Here is a 26,472-nt window from a genome sequence, read left to right as displayed (position 1 = left end):
GGGAGCTGTGATTGGTCCGCGAAGGAGACCCAACTAGGTATAGTCAGATTTCCTCGCCATGGCCTCAATGCGCAGCACAAATCTCGTACGATTCATGTGTAGAGACCCATACTGTGACCAAAATCGGCCTAGATTGTTGCTGTGGCCGTTGGGTGCCTGAGATTCGGTGCAAAGCCACACAGGCTCCACGACTCTGCGATTCCCTATTTGGGCGAGCATCGCGCAACCGCAAATGTAAAGTGGGATATAAGGCGTCGACTGCTGCGACGATGGAGGTAATCAGCCCATCTATCTCTGCTTTTGCTGCAATCTGCTTTTCGCCTTGTTTTTTAATTTTCAAGCATGGCGATATACCTCTTCAAGCTCGTCCGGCGAAAGCTACGAGAACGCGAAGCTCAAAAGCACATCCCAACTACAGATGACTCCCATCTAGTACCCGAACCAGCTCCAGGGCAAGAACTTCAAGATCTCTCAACCCAACATAACCATGGACCATCGCAAGACTCAACAGGAAGCCATATCAACTTCCTCACCCCAGAAGAAACAGCACGACAGAAAGCAGAAGCGCGCCAAAGAAACATCCGACAATGGAAATTGATGCTAGGACTCGTGTTGCCGAACTTTTTGGCTGCTATGGATGTTACTATCGTTGCTCCTGCTATTCCACTTATATCAACTCATTTCGGTATGTCGATCCGCTCATGCCATTGCCATACGACCCCATGTCTATGCCCAAGTACTAACACAATTGCCCAGACCAGCTCTCCGGTAGTTTCAACTGGATAGTAGCCGCCTACACGCTCACATTTACAACCTTCATACCCGCGTCAGGCCAGTTAGCTGATATTTACGGCCGCCACTTCGCACTCCAATTCCAGATGTTCTGGATCACTATCGGCAGTATCATTTGTGCCACGGCTCAGTCCTGGAGCATGCTACTTGCGGGGCGTGCTTTGCAGGGCTTGGGTGCTGCGGGTATCATGAGCCTGAGCCGGATCATAGTGTCTGACGGGGCGACGCTGGCGGAGACTTCGAGGAGTACCTCTATCTTGTCTTTGATTAGTGGATGCAGGTGAGTTTCTTCCTTCTGTGCAATTCTAAGAGTCATACTGATGATTCTTGTTAGTTATGCCGTCGGCCCCGTCATCGGCGGCTACCTCGCAGACGCAAGCTGGCGCTACATATTTGTCCTTCCCATCGGCGTCGCAGTCCTCTCCATACTCATCATCTTCTTCGTCATGAGGCAAGAGCTATTCCACGGCCGCGTCGCCATCTCCCCAGGTCAATCCCGGCGTCTAGGCTACATCTCCGGGCTCGCAATCATCGACTGGCCCGGCCTCGTCATGTTCATCTTCGGCGTCGGCTGCATAATCCTCGCGATCCAATGGGGCGGCACACAATACTCCTGGGACTCAGCACCCGTCATCGCTCCCCTCGTTGTTGGAATCGTATTGTGTATCTTCTTCTTCACCTACGAATACCTCCTCGGTCCAGACCGCGCGGTTGCTAGACTTTTCCATCGTCAGATCCCCATGATACCCTCCACGCTTTTCCGCAAGAAAGACACAGCACTTCTCATGACTATAAACTTCTCCGCGGGCATCTCCATGGTCTGCGCTTTCTACTTTATATCCTACTACTGGCAGTTCGCAGAAGGCTACTCGTCTAGTCAGGCCGGAGTGCAACTCCTGTACTACACCCCTGGGCTGGGTGTCGGTGTCTACATCGCAGCTAGACTGTGTAATCAGTGGCTACGGCAGACCTTTGTTCCTCTGCTCATCGGATCGGTTGTTGAGGCTGTGGGTCTGGCGCTGCTTACGTACGCGGTTTCTATCAGGCATGTTACGATGGTGAAAGTCTTTCTTGCGGTGTCAGGCGCGGGAACGGGACTTCGCTTTATGCCGATTGTGCTGCATGCAGCGGGTATCTGGTCGACGCGCGTTCCCAGTATGCAGTCGCTACTTTCTTTCATGCTACCGTTGGGCGAGACCGTCGGTATCGCTATGATGGGATCGGTTTTCTCGAACAAACTCACGACTTTCCTGGCCGGAATCGACAATTCTGGAAGCGGCATCGAGCTACCTGCCACCGGGGCACATAGCCTCGAACTCCTGAACAGTCTTCCACCGGCGGTCAAGGAGGAAGTTCAGCATGCGGCTGCGAAGGCGGTGATGTGGTCGCTGATCTCCATCATGCCGTTCATGGCTGCGGCGATTGTTGCGTCGTGCTTTTTGGGGAATGTGTGGATCGGGAAAAGGGCAGAGAAGAGTGAAGAGAGTGATGGTCAGGAACACAAACCTGCGCAAGAGGCGGAGGTGGGAAAGGTTCTGTATGGGGTTTATGTGGTTGCGTGGTTCATGGGAAGGCTCGAGAAGCAGAAGCAGGATTTGGATGTCAATATGGAGGGTGATGAAATGAATAGGGGGCATCATAAAGTGGTTGAAGGGGATAGGGTGTAGAGAGCGTCAGAGTTGGGTACCAATATATTTGTCTTATCACATGTGTTATCTTTTGACCTGGGGCTCTCTTACTCAAAATCAATCATCCGCCCGTAGTTTCCAAAATCCGCCCCAGATATCGCCCTCTAACAAATCCGCTCATGCGGTTCTCTCCAAGGGACCCCGAGGATCTCAAAGATCTTCCTCTCGCTCCTACCCTCCACCAAAACGCCCTCGTTCAACTTCTCACCCCGCTTCCCCCTATGCACATCCTTATACAACCCCTTCTGGTTCAACCTCATATTCTTCTTGCGAGCCAGCAGTCGAATACTGCGATTGAAGATATCGTTTCCAGTGAAGTATATGAGCGCTGCACCCATCTCCTCCTCGGGGACAAGAAGAAAGTCCATCCGGCGCCAGATTTTCGAAGTCGAAAGACAGGAAGCACCGTGCCACTTCGAGCCTGTGGGATCGTTGGATCGAGAGGTCGCTAGGGAAGCCTTGAGAAACCCAATCTTGTAGAGATGAGGCACGAGGCGGTCGAAGATGATCGTCCGCATAGCCGCAAGCGAAGTATCGGGCCTCGTAAGTATCATGTCGATATCGCCCGAGTCTTTTGCGCCGCGGCGATAGCTACCCATGATGGTGGCTTTGAACTTGGGGTCGATCTTCTTCAGCTCTCTGATGACTACGGCGCCGTGAGCCTCGACTTCAGCGCGTGGTATCCGGGAGTTGAAATCATCGTAGTGTTCCACGCCGACCTTGTTGCTCTCGGTGAGATTCGCTTTTGTTCGAAGATCTTCCAGCGTGCGATAACCGGCCTTGATCCATTTGTGGGCCTGAACAAGTCCAGCGCCATAGACGCCGAGAAACAAGCGGAGTACTACGTCAAGAGGGTCATCTCTCGTGCTTTCAAGTCTGCGGAGACGGTCGGTCAGTACGATCTCTTCGATCTTCTTGGCGAGCCGTCCGCCAATATAAGGTAGGGCTGCAGCTTGTTTCGCAGTAGTGATCTTGACCGTTTGCTTCTTCAGGGTAGTGATACATTTGCGGTAGCTGAGCACGCGCCATTGATCCTGCATCTGATTGTAATGTTTGCACATCTGATCCAGGATCTCGATAGTCCGGGCGTTCGGGTTCTGGGACGTATAGCCGTTCGCACCTGGGTCCATGCACTGGAACGCGTTCTGGTTGAACGGCTTCTTGTCGCGTAGAGCAGACGCTTTCGAAACGATGTTAAACTGCTTTGGTAGCTTAGGCGCAGCGACTACGGGCTCTTCGTCGGTACCTGAGTCGTCTGCATCTTCCACACCACTTGCGACCGGAGACCCTGCATCCTCATCTTCCTCAAGTGGGAGGTGTGCGATAGCTTTGGTTTCTAGTATCGCTTGAGACAGAGCGTCGTTGAATTTATCGGCAGTCTTAGGTTGCGAAGCTTTCGTTGGACTCGAAGACGGCATGACGAAGCTGTCCTCGACAGTTTCATCGAACGAGATATGCGGAGCTAGATCTGCTACAGGCGGCGTAGCGGGAACGCTTTCTTCGGTTGGATATGAGTCGGTCTTTTGTGATTCCTTTGCAGCAATCTGTCGCTTTGACGGTTTTATTGCTGGTGAGCTCTGTGATGCGGCTGAGGTTTGGGATGCCACTCTCGGCTCACCGCGTTCCTTCCTGCTGGGTGCACCTTTGATCGCGAAGCGTGGTTGATTTGGATCTCGGAGTCCTTTCCATTCTACAGTTTCCGTTATATATGGCTGGAACTTGACGACCGCGATGTGCTCAGGAATGCTAGGTATGTTCGGATCTCGCAGTAGCAGATCATACGTGTGTACGTCGTAGTTGTCGTCTATTATAACATGTGTAATGTTTTCTGTCCATTCCTTGACCCAAGCAGCACCGAGTTCGATTACTTTGTGTATACGTTGACGCCGCGGACCGGTAATATCGTGGCTCGGCCAGAAATATACGATCTTGCCTTTGAGGTATTGTTGGTCCTCTGATCTCAGCTTGATATTTTTTGCTAGTTTGGGCTTTCCTTTCCACTCCCTTGGAATGTCACCTATTCGTATATAAAATGGAGTAGTATCTTCGCCAGCTGTCTCAGGTAAGGATGAGACTCGGTTCACAGTACTTTTCGAGCCAACGACAGCTGTTGACCTGGTACGTGCCTTGGTGACTGGTAACATATTCGTAAGTTCTTGTTCAGGCGCTGTAGACGAGCGCGTCATCTGCTTGGTCGTTTGTCGCTCGATTGCGCGTTGTTTTTTCGAATGCGCCTCGAACTCCGCTTGCCTTTCTTTCGGGGTTGCTCCGAGAAAACTGCTTGTCTGCTTTCTAAGCGCTGGGGGCCGCATGACTTTCGAATCTTTCAATGCGCGTTCCAGTCTACCCACGCTGGCGTCCGGGATGTCTTGCTCATCGTCAGGGATATCCAAAAGTTCTTGCTCTTTGAAGTAGGCTTCTTTGGCCGCAAGCGCATCGTTCGACATGCTGTAGACCTCTGGAAGTCGATGAGTCTTTGCGATTAAAGTTATGTTCCGAATTGGGCCGTTGGGTCGAGTAGCAACGTGGGCGCAGCTTTAATACTTCCAAGGTAGTCAAGGTAAGGGACTGCGAAAGCACAGCTGCCTATCGTAGCGCCATTTATATCGTGCGCCGGGACCGTTGGCCATTTCAAAGCTTAGCAGGCAATGCGCTGGTGAGAGAGTGTAGAACGTCACCGAGGCAGCAGCGCGTACAGAGTTGGCGCTGACGCGAAAGCACGTGGTACTTTGGCCGCTTCTGTACTAGTTCTAGGCTCACATCCGTCATTTCTCGAGTTTGGCGGGACAAAGACACTCGACAAACAAAATGCTTCAGCCCCGGATAGCAACGCCATTGCGGCGCACGTTCCTTACCGCCTCTTCGATATGCCTACGGTGCCAGAGCCGAATCGCATTCCCCTCAATTGCAAGGCAATCGCTCGTTCGACCTTTTACCTCCGCGCAGACTCTCCGCCAGCAAGCACCAGAACCCAAGCCCACCCAGACGTCGCCCACGCCCGACCCTAAAGATGAAGACATATTCATTCCGAAGCCGCTTGGCCGTCCGATTGGTTTCAGCCGCGCTCCACAACCAGGCGAAAACGCCAGCATCCCCAAAACCAAGAAAGACTACTCCGGTATGACCATGTCGCAACGGAACCTCGAGAAGCGCAAGGATCTGGTCGAGAAATGGGGCACAAACTACTTCCGCGACTTCAAGAACATCCGCAAGTACAGGTCGGGAAAAACGTTCATGGCGAATCAGAGGATCTTTAAGAAGGACGCGGCGTTATACTTTCCCAACTTCCACGGAGATACGCTGGAGGGCAAGGACAAGGACACTACGAATGTGCTCAACGGGAAGATCAGTGTTGTGAATGTGTTTAGTTCTATGTGGGGGTTGACCCAGGTCGAGACTTTCACAGGGAAGAAGACAAACACCGCACTGCACGAGATTCTGGCGCAAAATCCCGAGGTTGCGCAGATGGTCGACGTCAACATCGAAGAGAACACGATGAAGGCTTGGATCGTGTCGCTGTTCCAGTGGCGGCTGAAGGCCTCCAAGCCAAAAGAGGACTGGGGCAGGTACTTCGTGGTTAGAAAAGGTGTCAGTGAGAAGATACGGGAGACAATCGGACTCTTGAACGGCAGGGTTGGCTATGTCTACCTGGTAGACCAAGACTGCAAGATCCGATGGGCAGGCAGCGGAGACGCAGAAGGCACGGAAATGGAGGATATGAACAGAGGCTTTGCGAAGCTGGTCAACGAGGCCCGACAGACTCCTTCAGAAGCCACGCCTAAGGAGGCTTGATGACGAACATGTAACGATATCTTGTACAGCATACGGAAGACTCTCAATTCCCACGATACCCAACCCTTTGTAAACATAAACGTAACCGTACAGGCCCGAGACGCCTTGCGCATAGCATGCTAATGAAAGTCATGAGGATATCCAGCCCGCTTGAACGCCCAAAATGAACATGTGCAACCCCATTTACCTGAACCATAGCAGCATCAAGAAGCAGAACGCGATGAAACTGCCCAGTATGATGCCGTCTCTGCGCTTCTTTGTGCCAATGCGTCCGATCAAGCTGTTGATGCCAGGGACCTGACTTGCAGCGCCCACTATCCTCCGGTTGATGCTCGTGAGCGTTTCCCTTTGCAGACTGAAGTTCTCTTGTACGGCATATGCCTGGCTGAGGACTGAGTCGGCTACGTTATGCGAGTTGTCGATGCGATTCCGCTCGTCGAGCATGTAGTCGGCCTCCGCTTGCTCTGGGTTCGCGGACCGGTATGCATCAATGTCCGAGCGTACGTTGGAGAGGAGGTTCGCCCTGTTGCGGGCCTCATTTAAGGTAGACTTGAGGCGCGCGAGCTCGCGACGGTGGTCTGAAAGTACTTCGCGGTGTCTGGCAAGGTTGTTCTGCTTTACGGCCGACGAGCCATGCGTCGATTCGGAATCGAGGAGCCGCGATAGCTGGCCGACAAGTCCATCTCTTTGCTCGAGGATTTCCTGCAGCCTAGTTTCGACTCGTAGCTCTTCTTCTGAAGGTTTGGCGGGTATGTTTGGTGTCGAGCCGAACTGCGAGTATGTGTGGAACAGCGTCTCTGTCTGGCATACCTCGTTAGCAGGGCTGCCGCGAGCGCCGACTAAGTCCGTCGCAGCAGTGAATGGAACCCACTTGTTGTTCGAGCGTGCGCGCTTGCTGGCGCAGTTGCGCCCATCCGCCTCCAGTGGACGACATGTCGGATATCACGGTATCTTCACAGGCCGAGGCAGCAACAATGGTTCCTGGACTTCTGGCATGATGAGGGTCGCACCTGCCCTGGCGCGGGCTACGCAATGCACGGCCAAGGCGCTAGGCCGTCTTGGTGATCGGCGAATAGTTTAGCGAGGCTCCGGGCGACACACTGATTTCTGACAACACCAAAAGTTCATCGTTGCGACACGCGAGACCCCATCCATATCACCCGGTCCTACTAACTCACAGTCAGAATGGTACGTCGCTGCTCTCATTTATGCGTTTGGTATTGGGACTGCGTCGCGCAGCTACGGAACCGCTGGCAGTGAGGGGTCAGGCCGTTGCACCCTCCGCTAGTGGTGCTGCGCAAGATTTGATACTTCACGATTGAGAGAACCTGTGCTGACTTGCTGCCTCCAGTCTACTTCCAAGGTCGTACGTACACCCTCGCCTGCGCAAACACCAACCTCCGATCTCGTGCTCACAACCACCGCAGAAGACCGCCCAGCTGTGGAACAAGTCCAAGGATGAGCTCGCGTCCCAGCTCACCGACCTCAAGTCGTACGTCGCCGAAACCGGAACACTGGCAGGAAAATGGAATACTGACGGACGTGAAGGGAGTTGATCCAGCTCAGGACCGCCAAGGTCACCGGTGGCTCCAACACCAAGCTCACCCGCATTCATGATGTCCGCAAGGGAATCGCCAAGGTCCTCACCGTCATCAACGCCAACCAGAGGGCTCAGCTCAGGCTGTTCTACAAGGGCAAGAAGTGCGTCTAGGCCGACTCGGAAGCTCCAGGGACAAATTTCTAACACTGAACAGGTACACTCCTCTCGACCTCCGCCCCAAGCAGACCCGCGCCATCCGCCGAAAACTCACCAAGCACGAGGCTTCGCTCGTCACCGAGAAGCAGAAGAAGAGGAACACACACTTCCCCCAGCGAAAGTACGCCGTCAAGGCATAAGCGTGCTTTCGTGAAGGTGTTTCTCTTTTCTTCCTTTGTCTCTCATGAAGCATTGCATTGCCGGGGCTTTTCCAACTAGCGAGCCACCAGTGTACCCTTAGTACCATACTCCAACGGGGCGAGGAAGGTGGTGTAGCAGGTGGAATGGACGGACAGGGCGATCTTTAACGGAAATGGGTTGGCGTCCATGTCAAGATCTATGAATTAAAAAGTTCAGACAAGCACGGAATGATACCTCATGAATTGTGAAGGAGTTTTACATTGGTCCTACAACGCCATGAGTAACGTCCGGTGCGCATGAAGTATGAATTACGACTTACCAAGCTCTCACATGCGCCTTGCAGTCCCGTGTCTCTGTACGAATGAATCGCTTGCGATAGCGAGAGGGCTTCAGTTTCCCAAGACGTATGGTCCTATCAGGCCTTTGTGCTTGTCAAGGTCTACAACAGCTGTATTGACATAACTTTTGCGCTAATACTAAAAAGACAACGCTCTCCCGTCTGCTAAAGATACCTACCACTGCACCGCCTCCACAGTCTGTATTACCACACCTTCCGACCCGTTCTCATGCCTTTCAGTAAGCCTCCTTCCACTCAGCATACAGACTGAGGTCTTCCTCTTTGACACCCACCATCTCTTCTCTAACACCGATTACACCAACCCTACCAATCGCTTCAGGGTCTTCGTATTGCGCAAGGCAAACCTTGAGCCATTCAATGACAGCCGCCTTATCCTCCACTAGAAGAACTATAGCATCGAAGCCACCAGCACCAGGAACAACGCCTCCAATCACGCCGTCGAGCTTGGAACAGTAGTCCAGCAGACGCGTCTGCTGAGGCGGCTCAATAGGCACACCAGACTTCTCGCCCATCTCGCGAATCAGCGCGCGATTACTCTCAATGATTTGTTTCAGCGCGTCGTACTTCGACTTCACATCCCCATCGCTTTGCTCATCAGTAGCCAAACGCGTAAGTTCAGCAGCCAACGCCTCATTCCCCTTCTGCAGATCTTTCCAGATCCTCTCCGCTTCCTCTGCCTTCTCTGCTCTCCACGCCAGAACCTTCTTCACCATACCCGGTGTTTCGCTTCCGCAGTCGACGTCGCACATGACCAGGCGCACACCCTTGGGCATCTTGATGGCAGCTTTTTGGATCTCGGTGTCCCATGTTGGGCCCTCGACTAAAGAGCGTAGTTGTGTTGCGAAGCCAGGGCTGCTGGGTTGAGGTAGATCGTTTAGGAGGGAGGGCGAGAAACGCTTGTAGAGACAGGACCCGTAGACTGCGGAGGCGATGTCGAAACCGCTTCCGACTTTGCCTTGGGCGTGGGAGTGAGAGGCTTGAGCGAGGTTGTGGAGGACTGTTTGGCCCTTTTCTGTGTGGATATCGAAAAGTTCTTTCGGCAGGTAGAATTCTAGCACTGCGGCTGTGAAACTTGTGACGAGTGCTGCGCTGCTTCCTAGTCCTGTCTTGTGCGCTTCTTTTAGGCTGACGTTGAAGTCCTGGAAACGGGATACTTTGTGCGGCTGCGAGATGATGTTGGAGCTGCGGGTGACGCCTGGATTGGAGTAGTAGGCTTGGTCCGCTAGAATGCGGATGCTGGAGGGTTGGATGAGGGTCTTGGGGAGGAGGGCGTGGATGTAGGTGAGTGCATATGTTAGGGCGGTCTCTATGAACGGGTTGCGGGATCGGGCGATGGATTGTTCGTGGCCGCTGGGCTTGGGTTAGTTGGACTGGTAGACTGAAGCAAAGTGAAGCTTATGATAAGATCATGCGCATCGATGTAATAGAAAAGCGTGCAGAATAGTACAAGAGAAGGGGTCAGTTTGGAGAAGCCACACCATAATCAAAGCAGTCACACGATGCGACACCAACGTTCCAGTCAAGTGCTGATGTGGGCTTTGGGAATCCAGATACTATCTTGACATTGCAGCCTCGTCTCGCAACAACCTTCAATGAACACGTGATAAATGACCATCAAGAATGCTTTGCCCGATTGGGTGGAGATGCTGATGGGCTTGGAGGGGAGTGATACACAAGAAAAAGGAAAGAAAGGACGACCAATGACATGATACGATGCAAGCGACGGACGTGGCTGATGGAGGGATGGAAAAGGCACTTACACGCTCAACTGCGTCAAGGTGATGCCTCCATCCTGGCCCTGCGACCTGTATCCGTACTCCCAAATGGCCTCGCGGAACTGAGGACTCGTCACCAGGATCTCATTGATCGTCACGCCGGATCTCGTTTTGATAGGTTCGACCACGGTGTGAATCCTTGCGTCTAAACCGAATACCAGACCTGTGTATTCCCGGTCCAGCACGAGGTAGCCACCCGCGACTAGTACCTTTGCCGGACAAGAAACGGCCCTCGGGGTCAACGGCGCGTCCGATGATGACATGCTGAAAGTGGAGTAGTTGATGCGATAGGAAGCAGTAGGATCGCGATTAGTCGGATTGATAATAGGCAGCAATATTCGCGCAATGTTGGAGGGGGCTGGAGATGGCTGTCTCGCGGGGTGTGCAGCGTAGACTAGAGACCTGACTGCAGGCGCGGTGGGTCACTGAGCTTCTGCCACGAACTCTTGCAGCTGCCGGTATACACCGTTTCTTCGAGGACGCCGAGTGCGGTTAGGAGGAATTGTCGCGATGATAATAACTTTCGTCACGTGCACGTGTACGGCGCCGCAATTCACATGCAGCAGTTCGCCTCCGATGGGCACGGCGTATGGAACCGGAACGGCGGATTTAAGCCATCAGGTGCTAGTCAAATCCTGCAGCAGGCCAGATCCATGCGGGGTGCAGGCCGTGTTCTTCTCGTCGTTCTGTCTGAGTCATCCAGAGTTCGATGGGCGTCCTGGACGGCGCGGTGCCACAATCGATCCGGCTCCGACGTTACCAGGGACGCGAGAGAGCGCGCGTCGACGATTGGGTCGGAGGCGTATACATCCCTCCCCGAGGGGACACGTCGCCGGGCTCGCGTGAGCGAACGCTAGACAAACGTGCCCAGGTGGGTTCAGCGCGACTTGCGATAATTTTTCGGCCAATTTTAGCGTCCATTGCATCGGTCCTACCTTTTCATGACGACTACGAATTGTGCGCTCGAAGCTTCCTTCTGACTCCCGCTAACTAACTTGCCTTCGAGGCTGACAATATCTCTCTCCAGGCCACCGTGCGCCTTGCTTTTTCTCTGTCGCATCCCCTTCTACTTCTAATAGAATTGCGACTCCTTCCGAGCATTCGACTACACACACTTGGGGCGTTAAGGTTCACTAAACACCGGCCAATTTCCCCACAACCACACGATTCCTTACATCCGAAAGCGCGTTTGTTTGACGGCCATCGTCAAATGAACCTGCACCGACGCGTAGGGATCCCGAGAATAGTAGGTACCCTCTCCTTCAATTGCCAACAATTGCTCTCACCATCGCGACACGCGCACGCGAGCCACAAAGTTGTTGCCTAACCCCCAAAATTGGTCGCGGGCCGATGTCCAGTCGCTCGGAGCATTTCCACCATCGGAATCACACTTGAGACAAATCATACTGACCATCCACAGTCTCACCCTATCCATCTGGAGGGCTCCTCAAATTCCTAAATGGTGTTTAAGAGTTTCCATCTCGCGCGCCAGAGTCTTGCCAAGGGCTTTACTCACGGTTATGCTCAATCAGTAGTTGCTGGTGTAAGCCAGAACAACCCCCTCGCCTCCCTCCAACACGACCGCTTCCGCAAGGGCCTCAAGAACCAACATGCCTTCACCTCGACATCGTCTACAACGAGCGCGCTCAAGGCGCTCGCCGCCGGACAACACGACCACCAGGATTCCGGTCTAGCCGCATACTACACAGCATGGCAGAAACACCAGCAGAAGACGGAGGACAAGGAGTGGTCGCAGTTCCAGTTCCGCAAGCTCATCGAATGGGACCCGGCCAGCTCCAAGGCTGCGGCAGAGGCCAAGGAGAGCAGTGTTGCGATTGAAGAGGTGGCAGAACCGGTTCCCGCGCGTGCCGGTGTCAACCGCGCATACAGCACCAGCCAAGTTGAGGATTTCAAGAAGGCTGTCGGTGGTGAAGAGGCGGAGAAGATTGCGCTGGCACAAGTGGATGAGGCAATTGCACAAGAGGTGGCGCGGTACAAGGTCGATAGCGAAGTTGCCCAGGCCATTGAGGAAGAGCTTTCGCCAATAGAAGAGGCCCGTTCAGAGTCGCCTGCAACCATTGCGGACACTCTTGTGAACTCGTCAATTCTGAGCCGCACCGAGTCCACCATCGCCACCAGCCCAATCGAAGCGCACGACGAATACACCGTACAGCTGCAGAAGCTGGCAATCAACCGCAACTATGCCGAAGTACCCGCTGTCTTTGAGGCTATGCTTCGGTCTGATGTCAAGCCATCAGCCACCGCATACAATGCCCTGCTATCTGCTGCGATCCATCTCCCCCGCGCCCAGCATCAGGTCGTTCCCAAGGCCCTGGATGTCTACTCTGATATGCTTCGCCGGCGTGTTGTGCCTGACACTGCTACGTACACCACCCTGATCGAACTCCTATCTGTCCGCTCTCTCGAAGTTGTGTCTCAGAAGCAAAGCTTCGAAGACAGGCGTCTGCGATATGGTGGTATGGAAGAGGAGGGCAGCTTCATGCTTCAGTCTCACGAGACTGACTATGCTATCCTCGCTGAGGATGGATCGCTCTCAGTCGCCATCAAGCTTTTCGATGCTGCCGTCCACGTTGAGGCCAATCGAACATTCTCCGAAAAGACCTACCGGCTGCTCGTCACCGCCTGCGCGGAGAGCGACCGTGTAGATGACATGGTACGAATCTACTCCCATATGGAATCCCACAGTGTGACTCCGGCTGCCGAGATGTTCGTTCCAATGATCCAAGCTTTCGGCAAGTCTGGCGATCTGAAGAGTGCGGTCGAGTGCTACGACGAGTACAAAGCTCTGGCCATTTCAAACGACAACGGCGAGCTCGAGATTACTAGGAGAGACAACGACGTGTATGCCGCTCTTGTAAAGGCGTATACGGTATGTGGCCGCATTGAGGGAGCTGAGAAGTTCCTGTCCAAGATCGAGAGTGCGCTCGCCACACCAGAAGACGTCACTTCCGTCCGCGACATTGTCGGTCTCAAGGCCTTCCTTCCCGAATGGCTCAGGAATGGTTCTTTCGACCAAGCCTACGTGCACGCAACGGAGTACCTTAGCCCACAGGCGCGTCAGATCGCCATGGCCGCTATTTGCATCAAGGCTGCGGATCGCGATGCCGTAGAGATTGCTACTCAGGCTTTCGATGATCTTCCAGCTGAGGTCGACCTGTCACGGCCAGCCATGGCGATGGGTGCTATGCACATCCGCACTGGAAACATCGAAGCTGCTGAGGTCTTCTGGAGAATGCTCGAGCTTTCTCCCACCAAGGCCGACTTCATCGAGCCCACTGCCATGCACAGTATTGCATTAATTGGTAGTGGACACGCAGAACGCGGTCTTCGTCAAGGTCGTCAAATGTTTGCTCGCATACGGGACTCTCAGTCTGGCTCTAACCAAGCCAAGATGGAGACCGTAGAGCACATCGACGAGGCTATCGAGGTTATGGGTCAGTTCATGATGAAGCGTGGTATCTTCCTTCCGCCGCGGGCTAGCATGGAACTGATGTGGACGATGATTGAAAACGGCGGCCTAGTCACCCCAGTTGCTCACCACCTACTTGCTGGAATGGGACCTGAGGCCATCGTACAACTCAACTTCGACGACATCACGCTTCTAATGCAAGTTCAATCTGGAATTCTACTCCAGGAGGCCGAAGTTGACGTTGCTCACGTTGCACGGTTCGCCCATCTTCTTGAAGTCATCGCCGCAAATGGCACACCAGTCAACAAGACAACTTCCGGTCTTGTTGAACAAGTGCTCACCAAGCTCGACAGGGGTGATCTCCAGCACCGATGGTACGCCTACAAGCATCCCGCTCCGGAGGCTTTGTACTCACCAGCACCATTCGCCGCCTACCCTGTCCAAGCCCCTATCACCCCGTCAGCTCCCACGTTCGAGGATCAATACGACCCTTACGCCGCATCTACCGACAACAAGGGCTCTGTTGCCATCACCGAACTTCTGGAAAAGACTCACGGACGATCATCGTCTCACCTCAACGAGGCTTTGATGAAGTTCAGGAACATGCGCCGAGCTGGCCGCCACCCTCGATTCTTCACCTATGCTAAGCTTATCACCGCCGCTGCCAAGGAAGATCGCCTGACTCTTGCTCATGATATCCTCAACCTTGCCAAGCAGGACGTTCCCCTCCTACCTCAGTACCGCATTGTGCGATACGGCTGGGTAACGATCCTGGACGCCATGGTCGCTGCCTGCCTCACCTGCAACCAGCGTGATCTTGCGGGAAGGTATCACCAGGATCTGCTTGAGATGGGTGCTGCGCCGACAGCGAACACCTTTGGTCTCTACATCACCACGCTCAAGGAGTCGACCAAGACCTTCGATGAAGCGACTGAGGCAGTCAAGATCTTCCTCCGCGCCAAGTCTGAGGGTGTTGAGCCTTCTTCCTTCCTGTACAACGCTTTGATTGGCAAGCTTGGAAAGGCCCGACGCATTGACGACTGCCTGTTCTACTTCTCTGAGATGCGCAACCTCGGCATTCGCCCTACTTCTGTCACCTACGGTACCATTGTCAACGCTCTTTGCCGTGTCAGCGACGAGAAGTTCGCCGAGGAACTGTTCGAAGAGATGGAGAGCATGCCTAACTACAAGCCCCGCCCCGCGCCCTACCACAGCATGATGCAGTTCTTCCTGACTACCAAGCGTGATCGCAGCAAGGTTCTCAACTACTACGAGCGTATGCGTGCTAAGCGCATCGAGCCTACCACGCACACGTACAAGCTCCTCATCGACACCCACGCTACCCTTGAGCCTGTCGATATGGAGGCCGCGGAGTCGGTTCTCGAGCAAGTTCGCAGCGCCGGTGCTGTCCCGGAAGCTGTCCACTACTCATCGCTGATCCACGCCAAGGGTTGCGTCATGCACGACATGGAGGGTGCTCGTCGTCTCTTTGACACTGTCCTCGCCGACAGCCGTGTTCGTCCCCAGGCCTGCCTCTACCAGGCATTGTTTGAGGCCATGGTCGCCAACCACCAGATCGCGGATACCGAGGATGTTCTCCGCGACATGCGTGCTCGTGGTGTTGAGATGACTCCTTACATCGCCAACTCTCTCATCCACGGCTGGGCCCTTGCTCACGATATCCAGAAGGCCAAGGCCATCTACGAGTCCGTCTCTGAGAGCAGGCGCGAGCCCAGCACATACGAGGCCATGACCCGTGCCTACATGGCCGTCGAGGACCGTGCTGCCGCTATGACAGTCGTCAATGAGGGTCTCTCTCGTGGCTACCCTGCGGCCGTCGCCGGCAAGATCCTTGAGCTCGTTGGTGGCGGTCGTGCCCCCGTGTCTGAGGTCACCGCTTAAGCTACCAACCTCAGCATATCTTCTTCTCTTCGACTTCCCGCCTCTTGGCGCTTCGATCATATACTTTTTTACTTGATCTACTGCGACGGCCGAACAAAAAGAATTTCTCAAAACAGCCCCCGCGCTGCTCGGAGGGTGAAACTTCCAGTGGCGTGGCTGGGCATCAACATTCAACTTTTAAAGTCGCTTCTACGTTTTTCAGCGACGGCGTTTATATCCAGGGTCTCTTTTTCCTCTAGCGAAACAACAACGATATCCCACAACTAGCAATGGAGCTGGTGGACTGGGTGGGTCTGGCGTCTTGTCTGCATAATGACGGGTGGTTAGGCCTAGTTGGGCTGCCTTATCTTCAAGGTTGGTTGGTATGGGGGGATATGGCGACGATCATCTTTCTCGTACTCTGCATCTCGTCATTGGCATGGTGTTTTCTCTGGTGGTCATTGCATCTGCGCGGTCGTTTCGACATGGTTTCGCTGTACAATACCCTGGATTATACCATCTCCTCTCTAGATCACGGTTGGGGTTTCGGGCAGGCGGGCGGCAAGGTGCTTAGCATTGGGCTGAGTAGATAGTTATACGGGGTTGACACATGATCTCGTGGAATGAATGAAAAATGTAATAAGAAAGTCTTCTTCGTCGTGTATGAGTGTGATGTTCGAGGAGAGAATAGAATGAGTCTTTGTCTGAGTCAATCCATTTGAAAGGATGTGATTCAGTTTCTAGTTGTCAGGTAAATGTCTTGGATAGGGTGTCTCGTATAGGCGTAAAGCAAGGCCTGACGCGATGATCAAGCCGTGCTCTAGGCCTATATGAGAGACCCAATTCAAGACATTTACCTGACAACTAGAAATTGAACTTTTTTTTTTGGCTCTGCTGTACCCTTACAACGCTGTAACCACAAACTCGTAGGTCATGTGAAGGATGTCTAAGACGGCTACATTCCCTCAAACGCCGGGCTCATGTATGCTGAAATGCGCCAAACCACCGCATTGTATCAATATCAATATGAATATCGTGAATCGTAAAGGCCAGTATGTACAATAGTCCCTCCTCTTATCCTCTTATCCTGCCCCCCTCGTGAGCATTAGTTGTAGTTCCTTGTCTCGGTCGCTTGGTCGGCTTCTCGAGCTAGACGGCTCTCGTTGGCGGCTTGCTGGAGGGTTTGGTTGTTCGTCTGGCGCTTCTGGGCGTCGAGCTTCTTCTGGAGGTCGCCGGATGTGGCTTTGTTCGCGCGTGCCTGCGAAGTACGTCAGTCAGTCATCATTATCGGCAGTAAGGTTGCAGGTACGTACCTCTGCTGCAGCGGCGGCGGCAGCCTTCGGATCATCTTCGCGGTTGCTGTCTCCTAGTGTCCGCGCTGGTCCTCCGACCTTTGGCTTCGCCGGCGCAACATTGTTCGGCACAGATGCTTTGGTCGCGGGCGCAGGCGCAGACCCGAGTGTGCGCCCTTGGCCTTCGAAGTTGTCTTTGGACTGTTTGCCGCAAAGGTTACCCATCTGTAGGTTCGTATAAAGAGTTGAAGTTATGGGAAGCTGAGGCAAAGGATGTTTGGTTATGAGGGTCGTAGGCGTACTCGTCACTGTGGCTGTGCGAAGGTAGGGTCCAAGGTGCAAGGGAGAGTTGCGGAGACATCAGCCTCGTGGCGGGGAAATGTGCATTGCGACGCGTGGGATTGGCGCCAAGTACCCGTCTCTCGGTTCCCGGCTGCGGCATCTCAGGCAGGGTGTAAACTGCGCATCCAACATTGCGTTTGCTCATCTTCTCTCGTTTCTTCTTCCAGCTTCATCGTTCTCGCCGCGTTTGTGACGGCTACGCATGACGATGATCGCAAACGTCAAGCACGCCGTAGGTGGGTACACTAGAGCGGTAGCGCAATGAGTTCTTCCGCATCCCGTGGATGGAGGACTCTCTGTCCGGTTGCACACGACGGTACCGGTGCGTGAATCGCCTCATATACGTCGGGATAGCACCCGCGGTCGATAGCGACAGTAATCTCGTCTCGAGGTTATCCAGCCTCGTGATTAGACTCCTGTGATGCCTGGCTTCGGAAAAGGTACGATACACATGACAGTCGCGACTTCCAAGGCTGGAGCCAAGGGCCAATGAGGGCGCACGAGTTGGATATACGCTTTTACGCATTCGGGTTAGGCTCCATTCACTCTTCTCAAGCGCATACCTTCATCATCTCAGCCGAACCGTATCCTTTCCCTTGTAGTAGGTGTTGTGAGGTTGTCTGGGTAGACCCCAAGAGGCATGATTAGTTGTATGTTTTACACTTTCCACTTACCCCTCGTACCTTGCCCGGCACTCTGATTACGCCATCGTGCTTTCCCAATCTTGAGAACCGTGATGGCCTCCGCCATGACTTTTCGACATTGACAGACACACACTCTGAATCTCCCACCAAGGGCTCGCAAACATGGCTAATAACTGTGCAGACTGCGATCGCGATTCGGCTTTTGGAGACGAAGACGACTTCTGGACTACGGATCCAATGTTTTCCTTGGGCGCGCCGGTGGCAGGGACCAAGCGTGCTGCAGACGATCTGAAAGATGATGCCGCACGAACCCGAGACCAATCAACCCCGTCTCAGCTTGAACACGGTACTCAATCTGTTGATCCAAGCTTGTGTTGCACTCATTGCCCAGAGACGTGCGACGTGCGCCCACCTAAGCGGAGGGCTTCCGCCCTGAAAGTGACCGAGTATCACGGACTCACCACCGACTCACAACCCAGTCTCGATGCCGACTGTCCGTTCCCAGACGACTGCTTCGAGAAGTTCTGTCAAGAGTGCCATCTAGAGCCCTCTTGTCCTCCACTGCCTTGCCCTGCCGACGATTGCCCCGAAGACGACGCTTGCTTCGACCCCCGGTGTAACGAGAAAAACGACCATTGCACAGACGACTGTATAGACCCTCAGTGTACAAAGGCCGCTTGTCCAGACCAGTCTTGCTTCTGTCAGAAGTGCAACGATCAACCCTTCACCCTGCCTGACTCGCATCACGAGTGTCACTTCGCCCATTCCGCCCCTACGCCCGTCGGCACTGTGTACTGTTACGACACCGCGCCTTGTCACTTTCAAGAAGGCTTCCACGGAAACGATGATGGCCTGGGGTCATTTGAGACATATCCCTGCTTCTCCCAAACTCACGGGTACAACACCATCGCCGACGACCTGACAACAATAGCGTCGAGCGCGCCAACACCAGCGCTGTCGCACAGCAACTATACTTCGCTAGAAAGCGCCTTTACTACCGAGCCATCGCCGGGCCCTGGCCAAACAGTCTTCCCACCACACTGTTACCTCAACGTCGCTGGTGACCACTGTCACATTGACAACTCGTGCTGCCATGGACCTCAAAGAGCGTGCGGTGACGCACCATCTGCATCACAACAACAAATGGACCTTTGGAACTCGTCAATAGCACAGGGGAACGGTCTCGCGTCCAACTTTGTGAACTTTGGTTTCAACCCAAGCTTACCGACAAGCCCTGTGTCGGCGGACCGCAATTCACTACACTCGAATCCTTTCAGCCTAGACGCCCCAATGATGGGATTCAACGATCAGACATTCCACGATCAGTCGTGGATGCTGACAGGTTCGGCGTTTCCTAACGAGTTGCAGCCAGGGGGCTCATTCGGTGCTGCCAATAAACTCGACTTTCTCGCCTCTGCAGTCCAAAGCGAGATCTTACGGCCCAGCGGGACAACGTTTGCTGGCTCAAGTTCGGCATCTGCTGCTGAAGCGACCGACGCTCAGTCCTGTGTGTGCAAGTGGTACGTCGGCCTGAATTGATTCCTAAACCCTCCAAGTCACTTCTATTCTCAGAGTGCTAGACGGCACATGAAAATATAAGCTAATCAGAGCCTGCAGGCAACATGCGCCCGGTGTCCTCTGCCTCGCTGTCTTTGACAGCCCCGAAACCCTCCACAAACACATCAAGACCGGACACGTTGACAACTGCACACATTGCTTCTGCCAATGGGAAGGTTGTGAAGCACACTCCAAAGACTTCAAGCAACGCTCCAAGTTGTCTCGTCATCTTCTCGGCCACGCAGGCTACCGCCCATACGCTTGTAGCTACGAGGGCTGTGACAAGACGTTTGCTACCAACCAAGCCAAAGACAATCACGAGCGGACACACACCGGCGAGAGACCGTATGTATGCGACCGCTGTGGCTACACAACAACAACGCATACACAGTTACAAACCCACATCAGCGCGCTGCACGAGGGTAAGAAGCCGCACAAGTGCCGGTTCTGCGAGTTTACATGTGCCGACTCAAGTAACTTGAGCAAACACGAGAGGACACATCAGGTAGGCCTCGACAGGCTCGTTATACAATTCTACATCTTACTAACGATGCTTACAGACTCTCCGACCGTACAGATGTCCACACCCCAACTGCACCTTCAAGCCCGACTGCCGCTGGGAGAACCTGAAGCGACACCTGCGCCGTTCAGGCCACTGCCCAGAACTACTAGTGGAAACGAGCGAAGAATACAAGTCGTACCGCGAAGGCGTTCGACGCGAAATAGACGATTGGCACAAGCGAAACGAAGATGGAGGCCTAGGAAAGGCCGGTAGGAGGAAGGGAAGATCGTAGGTGATACCATTTGATGGAGAAGTGAGACCGGACGTGAACTGTGGCGGCGATTGTGCCTTTGGGCGACCGTGCTTTTACTATACAATGACGCGATGAATTGACGGACTAGCGATGAACACTCCCTTTGGGGTACTATGATGGAGGACTGATCTATGCTCTTTTGGGTCTCAAGGGGATGAGAATTAGAACGAGATGATACCTGAAACATGAACGATCATTTACCAATCATCGTTGCTTTGCTGTGCTCTTCGTGGTCTGAGTGTTCGTAGACAGGACAGAGAGTGCTTACACCCCTCGCGATATCAACACCATAGCTTCGTCTTCTAGAACGCCGCTTCACTACTCTGTGCCAGCGCAAGTATAAGAAACCGACACCGAATCGACCCAGTCCCATCTCGTCTCATCACGTGAGACATTCCAACCAGACTCTAGCTCCCAACCAGATCTGACACCCAAGCAATACTGATTCCTTCTATACCCTGTACTCACGGCAGTCACGTAAGCAAGGGATCAAACATGCGTACCTGTGGCTTGTGCGTTTGTCTTCGGAGATTTGCATTCGAGAAACGTGTTGAACGGGGGGTTTGAACCGGGGAGGCGGGTTCGGTTGTTGGGGGGTCGGGGCAAAGGGTTTCATGCTTATGCTATAGGTGTATGCTTGGCTATAAGTGACAACGGTGCGTGTTTCGAGATGGCGTAAGATTTGGGGAGGTGCCGGTAGCCAGGGTTTAGGGAAAGGAAGGGATGTGGGAAAGGGGAAAGTGATGGACGAGGGCTGGTGGATGAGCGTTTGAGAGATCATGGTTGTACTTCGGTGCTGACGTCCTAGAAACGAGGTCGTTGGGTCAACCGGACTGGGCAAAGTGACGATCTTACTAGGAGTTTGCACAGCACAAAGCATTCACTACCCGAAAAGACAACATGTCGAATATTTCGGTATTTCCTAGTGCCAAACCTAGCTATCCAAAACGCAAGCAACCACCATCCACCACCATCTCCTCTCTCCCCTCAGCATCCAAAACAGCAAAAGCCACCCTCCACTAAACAACCACAAACCACACCCTCTCTCTCCTACCCAACAGGCGGGATATCGTAGAAATGATAATCAAGATAAAGCATTAACCCTTTGTCCTCGAGAGTAGGCCCCGGAAGCAAGGAGTCATATATACAATATCGCTTCCAGCGCTCTCAACTCACTCACTCACTCTCCACAGAAACAATCAACAGCAAGAAAGGAAAGGTTGCGCCACATGGGATATGCGGCGGGGTATAGAACAAACGTCAATCAGCCGGGGTGGGTGGGTAGGTAGGTAGGTCAGGGTCGTATGTACCGAAGTAGATGTGTGTTTGGCGTGATTTACTGGAGGAACGTCGAAGAAGGTGTATTTTTGTTGCGCAAAGCAAAGGCTTGCGCGACAGGGGACGGTTAAGGAGCGTATTAGACACTAGACCCGAAGGCAGTCTATGGTTCGCGCTGATCGTGACAAAGCAGAAGTGTAAGTGGTCCAGCGGCCATGGCGTGTTCGAGGGTCTCAAAGGACCCCTGGAGGGGTAGAACGACGGCCGATGATCGGGGGTGTGGTGGACCAAGAATCGAAGGTATCGCAAAACGGGAAGAGCAACGCGTAAATCAAACATCATCGTGGCGACATTACTATTTGGAGACAGGGTCGGAGCCGATAAGTGTACTAGACCCCAGGGAGTGGACGTCTGGTGTGCTCGAGAGTAGTGGCCGTGTTAGCGAATTGGGTGGTGCTGCGGATGCGACTCGACTTTTGCCCTTTCCATACCGCGCGTAACGTGGTGGGCGTTCTGAGGTTGGAGATGACAAGGGAGCAACTAGGGAGCGTTAACAGACCCAGGCACGGAAGGACATCTTAGGGGCTTGGAGGTATCCGGTCACCTCCGCTTCCATGCCCGCCAGAGTCTGTGCTGTCGCCTTCAATCGTCTTCCTCCAGTGCTGTGGCAAGCACACGCAGACCAAGGGGAAAGCCTTGATCTCGCTGTCGGATTCGACAGGTGATCGTCGGCCGCCGTTGCTTACGCCGGAGTCGCGCTGCTCGGCTTTCCGGGCTTCCCACTGCTCTGCCGATTCGGAAAGTCTTACACCTGTCGCCCAGCCGTCATCCCAGATGCCAACCACCTTGAGCATATCTCCTCTTTCTAGCTCGAACTCGTCGCCGGCACGAGGTTGGTAGGCCCAGAGAGTGGCAACAGTGTCGTTCGGGTGGATATCGTCCTGGGAATAGTAGTCTTTGAAGAACTGTAGCTGCTCGGACTGGCCGGAAGCGACACCATCCGGGCTGGAGAAGTTGCGCGTCTGGTCAGATCCAGAGAGTGGTGAAGAGCTCGCCCCGAGAGCAGAGTGGCTGGAAAGAGAACCTTGTCGTTTGGGGAGGTTACCGGCGAGATGGCCACGTATCGACTCGGGTGAATCATAAGCACCGAGTTGCGAGCCACCGTATGCGGTCATACGGCCGCCTCGATCGCTGTTCTGGCCCGAGGACTCTGATCCTTCCAAAGCCGACATACGCTGAACACGCGCACCGGGGAGAATGGTAGCGGGCGATTGACCGTCGCCTCCGTAGCTCATAGGTGGCATGGGTCCCTTGGGAGAGTGGCGTCGCGATGGCGATGGCGTGTTGAAGACGCTTCCAGCCTGGCTGTTCTTCTTGTGTCGCATGCGCATGCAGCAGAAGATGGCGGCTGCGATGATTACCGCAGCGCCGACGAGTGCTCCAATGACGATACCAGCGATGGCGCCTCCAGAAAGACCAGAATCACCTCCACCAGATCCGGCGCCGGCAGTGGAGCTCGGGGAAGAGGACGAAGTGCTTGAGGGGAACACGGGAGGCATCGAGACGGTTGTAGGTAAGTCGATACCTACGCAGCGCGATTCGACATTTGCGTTGACGCAGCAAGAGTCCGTAGAGTTGACGGTGCTGGTGGAACAGAAGAGGCAGAGTCCTTGGAGGTTGCCATTGTATCCACATTCGCTGGGCTCGTTTTCGGTCGCGTCGATACAGCTGCTGCTGAGAGAGTTGGCAGGGTTGGAGCAGCGGGCGAAATCAGAGCGGATTTCTGGGACTGCATTGTTACCAGGCGTACCGCACAGATCCGGGCTTGATACGATGACCTGTTCGCTGATGGCAAAATCGGCCTGAGATGGTCAGCATTTCGACGCGGTATGGGACGACAAAGACGATCTACATACGCAGGCACCAGCACAAAGTGGAGTCGCTTCCGTGTCGCCGAGTCCGCAGCTGTTCTTGGAGGATTGGATGATGGCGTTACAAAGGACAGTCGTTGTGTAACGAGCATAGAGGTTGGTGGTGCTAGTAAGGTTGACGCTTGAGCATCCCAATATATTCTCGTACCTGGGATGCGTTAGTTTTCCTGGTGCATATGAACAGTCGCGTGGTACGACTTGAACTAGACTGACTGTCGCTGTGCATATCCGGTACCGATGTAATTCTTCAAGCCCTCATCGAACGACCGAGTGTCTGACACGTATTGAAGAAATGGACTATGCGCGTTCACTGTTAGCCAACACTCTGTCTATCAAAACACATTTGACGTACAAGTTCGCGGTCAAATTGGTGTCGACAGAGGCGGAGGAAAAGGCCGGGCAGGCGGTTGAGCCCTGAAGCGACACGCAACTCCGTTGAGCCATTGCGGACGGTATCGATGCGGCGACGACAGCGAAGACAGCAGCCCTTTTTATTCCAGAGCGGGATTGCTTTTGGGAACAGGAGGTAGTAGTTGGGCGACGATAAGGTTCGGAGAGAATCATAGCGCCAACATGGTCGCAGCACTGGCACGGGCGCATGCTGAGTATATCTGTACGCGTAGAAGCTGTATGGCTTGTCGATAGATCCAATCCTAGGAAGTGGCCGTGGTGGAGTGTAGTAATCGACGATGGCGGGCCAGTAGGAGACGCGCAGCTTCACGAGTCCATTCGCGACATGTAGATAGGCCTCGGGGATGGGGTATATCTATGTAGGTGTCGAGATGGCGATGCAAGAGTATTAGAAAATAGAGACCGTATCGGTGGGGTGCCGGTCTAAGAAGGGAAGGAGAGGGCCTGGCTCGCAGTGGCAGAAAGAGCGTACTGGGTAGGGAAGCTGCGATGGGCCTCTACAGTGGAGAGAGGAAGGCACGCTTGAGCCTTGGGGGATGGTCAACACGCACGAACAGCGAGGCTACCGCGTCGGCTAGCTCCTGCTTCGGCGTCAGGGATCAGGGGTCCGGTCGTTCTTTCTGCGCGCGCTGATTGGGCTGACCCTGCCGAGGGGAAATGAGATGTACCTGGCCTAAAATTATCCTCCGATGCTTTTCGTCTCAGGTGCCTGGCGACGGATTGCGACTCCAGCTGGTCGAGTGATTAGGTATAAGACGGTTGTTTATACGACCTCGACAACGACCCACCGCATGCCCACCGTGTGCAACCTCTCTCGACGGCAGCCCGCAGCGCTCCACGCTGACCCGCAGTCATCTGCAGCACAATGCAGCAAGACGCATGCGGCATAGCGTCTGCCTGCACACACTAACAGTTGAACCGACCTGCTGGATTAGTCCGCTGTTTCAATATACAAATACTGCTGTCCACCGCGCAACCGGTCCGCTGCGGATGGCATTGTTGTGTTGCAGCGCATAACGTCGAGCCTGTGCCTGAGACCGTCCGCCCTCAGCACAACCACGTCGCTTCGTCTCACGACGCTCCCCGCAATTGTGGACGCCTATGCGACGTGGCCATGCGCTGTTCGAACGGCGCATGGGGCTTGCGGAGCCTCCAGCCTCGTTCTTAGCGTCGTCCATCGTTCTGTTTACTGTGCGCTCTGCGTAGCTTTCTGCAGCGCCCGTTGACCCTCGGCCCTTTCCTACTGCAGACTAGCTAACGGCCCGCTCCCTCAACCAGAACCATTGTTTACTCTGAGCCTGCGACGATCCGCCCTGATCTGCATCACCAGCCATATCCACCACATCTACGGTGGATTCGAGTTCCCTAGCATGTGTTGCGTCACTATCACACCTAGTACGCCGCAGAGGACCACTACCGATGACTGACGTCTGTGTCACGATGCACTTACGCCGCATCACCATTACATGCACTGCCTGTCCAACTCTGGTCCCCAGCCTTCTTTCACTCCAGAGTCGAAGATCAATCTGTCTCGTTATTGGGATCATCTCTCAAAACTCTCTGTGATCTACGCTATCAAGATCCAAGCGTCCAGCCATCCTCTCCACCGTCAATCAGCCACGTCCCAAGACTTTCCCCAGCATTCAGAGCATCAGTCACCATGGACTCCTTGTCCTCAGTCACTATGCAAGCTTTTGCGGCGTCATCACGTCCACAGTTCTCAGGCACGGAGCATCTGACACTGCTTGTTTTAACTTTGCGTCTTGCGGGGATGTGGTCAATGCGACTCAGGCAAACCTGACTTCCGGATTGAAGTCTATCTTGGACTACTATACTCGTTGCTCAAGACGTCGCTAATCGTTTTTAGTCTTGTGCAACATCAACACCTTTCCGGGTATAAAACGCCTATCCATGTCGGAAAAGAATATCGCCGTGAACACTCGCCGAGATGTACTAACTTACGCAAGCACCCAAGCCGCCTAGAAGTGGCCGGTCTTATCACCATGAGCAATGCAGCTCTTCTTGAGCTCCGACTTGATCGTCTCCGCGGACCAGGATTCCTCGACTGGAATCTCTACATGCGCAACGCTGAAGGGCGCTGCATCTGCAAGGGATGTGATCTTGGGTCGCTTGTTTACCTGCATCTGGAGGTTGACACATGCCGGCTTGTCGCCCCTGGCCGTTGTGATCTATATAATTTTGTTAGTATATGAGAAGAGACAAAGTTTGGGCTTCTTTCGGGCTTCAACTTACACCTTGGTTGTCGAGTCGGAAGTTCTTGAGGTCAGTGTAGATGGTATCGCTCTTGAAGCCGCCTTCTAGCTTGGAGTCCGGAATGCTATCGATGAAAGCCATCATGGCCTTGCGAGTCTTACCCATATCTGTGGTCTTGTACGCTTGCTCTTCTATAGATCTCTGGTTGAGGCTGGTGAGTAAAGAACGCACTTGGGCCAAAGAGGACCTCCATATTAGGAGGGCGACAGATCATTGTGCGTGCGAAGTGATGTGAGTGAATATGCCAAAAGAGACCAGATGGACTTCACAATACTGACGCGGCACCTTGGGATTGATGGTGTTGCCACGACGTCA

The 26,472-nt window shown here is 53.9% G+C and overlaps 11 protein-coding genes across 11 annotated transcripts; 5 read left to right on the top strand and 6 right to left on the bottom strand.

Annotated features, from left to right (window-relative positions):
* Positions 1-342: 342 nt before the first annotated feature.
* J4E88_003255 (uncharacterized protein) lies at positions 343-2,459 on the top strand (the record flags this gene model as incomplete). The annotated part of the gene is made up of 3 exons (XM_049396908.1): positions 343-685; positions 757-1,072; positions 1,127-2,459. 3 exons carry the CDS (start codon positions 343-345, stop codon positions 2,457-2,459), a joined length of 1,992 nt encoding a protein of 663 aa, XP_049257250.1.
* A 125-nt stretch (positions 2,460-2,584) lies between these two features.
* Positions 2,585-4,927, bottom strand: J4E88_003254 (uncharacterized protein; the record flags this gene model as incomplete). Its single annotated transcript, XM_049396907.1, has 1 exon — positions 2,585-4,927. One exon carries the CDS (start codon positions 4,925-4,927, stop codon positions 2,585-2,587), a length of 2,343 nt encoding a protein of 780 aa, XP_049257249.1.
* Positions 4,928-5,288: 361 nt separating this feature from the next.
* J4E88_003253 (uncharacterized protein) lies at positions 5,289-6,272 on the top strand (the record flags this gene model as incomplete). Its single annotated transcript, XM_049396906.1, has 1 exon — positions 5,289-6,272. The coding sequence occupies one exon, from the start codon at positions 5,289-5,291 to the stop codon at positions 6,270-6,272; it is 984 nt and encodes a 327-aa protein (XP_049257248.1).
* Positions 6,273-6,455: 183 nt separating this feature from the next.
* On the bottom strand, positions 6,456-7,206 carry J4E88_003252 (uncharacterized protein; the record flags this gene model as incomplete). The annotated part of the gene is made up of 2 exons (XM_049396905.1): positions 6,456-7,073; positions 7,144-7,206. 2 exons carry the CDS (start codon positions 7,204-7,206, stop codon positions 6,456-6,458), a joined length of 681 nt encoding a protein of 226 aa, XP_049257247.1.
* A 251-nt stretch (positions 7,207-7,457) lies between these two features.
* On the top strand, positions 7,458-8,168 carry RPL35 (60S ribosomal protein L35; the record flags this gene model as incomplete). The annotated part of the gene is made up of 5 exons (XM_049396904.1): positions 7,458-7,460; positions 7,624-7,638; positions 7,700-7,764; positions 7,821-7,973; positions 8,027-8,168. The coding sequence occupies 5 exons, from the start codon at positions 7,458-7,460 to the stop codon at positions 8,166-8,168; spliced, it is 378 nt and encodes a 125-aa protein (XP_049257246.1).
* Positions 8,169-8,742: 574 nt separating this feature from the next.
* Positions 8,743-10,565, bottom strand: J4E88_003250 (uncharacterized protein; the record flags this gene model as incomplete). Its single annotated transcript, XM_049396903.1, has 2 exons — positions 8,743-9,877; positions 10,288-10,565. 2 exons carry the CDS (start codon positions 10,563-10,565, stop codon positions 8,743-8,745), a joined length of 1,413 nt encoding a protein of 470 aa, XP_049257245.1.
* A 1,196-nt stretch (positions 10,566-11,761) lies between these two features.
* Positions 11,762-15,634, top strand: J4E88_003249 (uncharacterized protein; the record flags this gene model as incomplete). The annotated part of the gene is made up of 1 exon (XM_049396902.1): positions 11,762-15,634. The coding sequence occupies one exon, from the start codon at positions 11,762-11,764 to the stop codon at positions 15,632-15,634; it is 3,873 nt and encodes a 1,290-aa protein (XP_049257244.1).
* Positions 15,635-16,718: 1,084 nt separating this feature from the next.
* J4E88_003248 (uncharacterized protein) lies at positions 16,719-17,130 on the bottom strand (the record flags this gene model as incomplete). The annotated part of the gene is made up of 2 exons (XM_049396901.1): positions 16,719-16,871; positions 16,927-17,130. The coding sequence occupies 2 exons, from the start codon at positions 17,128-17,130 to the stop codon at positions 16,719-16,721; spliced, it is 357 nt and encodes a 118-aa protein (XP_049257243.1).
* A 1,904-nt stretch (positions 17,131-19,034) lies between these two features.
* J4E88_003247 (uncharacterized protein) lies at positions 19,035-20,242 on the top strand (the record flags this gene model as incomplete). The annotated part of the gene is made up of 4 exons (XM_049396900.1): positions 19,035-19,411; positions 19,509-19,793; positions 19,857-19,953; positions 20,009-20,242. 4 exons carry the CDS (start codon positions 19,035-19,037, stop codon positions 20,240-20,242), a joined length of 993 nt encoding a protein of 330 aa, XP_049257242.1.
* A 1,877-nt stretch (positions 20,243-22,119) lies between these two features.
* J4E88_003246 (uncharacterized protein) lies at positions 22,120-23,916 on the bottom strand (the record flags this gene model as incomplete). Its single annotated transcript, XM_049396899.1, has 4 exons — positions 22,120-23,403; positions 23,458-23,620; positions 23,686-23,769; positions 23,825-23,916. 4 exons carry the CDS (start codon positions 23,914-23,916, stop codon positions 22,120-22,122), a joined length of 1,623 nt encoding a protein of 540 aa, XP_049257241.1.
* Positions 23,917-25,862: 1,946 nt separating this feature from the next.
* On the bottom strand, positions 25,863-26,350 carry J4E88_003245 (uncharacterized protein; the record flags this gene model as incomplete). The annotated part of the gene is made up of 3 exons (XM_049396898.1): positions 25,863-26,072; positions 26,137-26,298; positions 26,345-26,350. 3 exons carry the CDS (start codon positions 26,348-26,350, stop codon positions 25,863-25,865), a joined length of 378 nt encoding a protein of 125 aa, XP_049257240.1.
* Between the last annotated feature and the right edge of the window lie 122 nt (positions 26,351-26,472).

The sequence above is a fragment of the Alternaria novae-zelandiae genome, assembly GCF_023758075.1.
Source record: "Alternaria novae-zelandiae strain BMP 2774 chromosome Unknown scaffold_5, whole genome shotgun sequence".
NCBI lineage: Eukaryota > Fungi > Ascomycota > Dothideomycetes > Pleosporales > Pleosporaceae > Alternaria > Alternaria novae-zelandiae.
The sequence above is the reverse complement of the archived record's forward strand: the minus strand, read 5'-3'. Positions and strand labels throughout refer to the sequence as shown.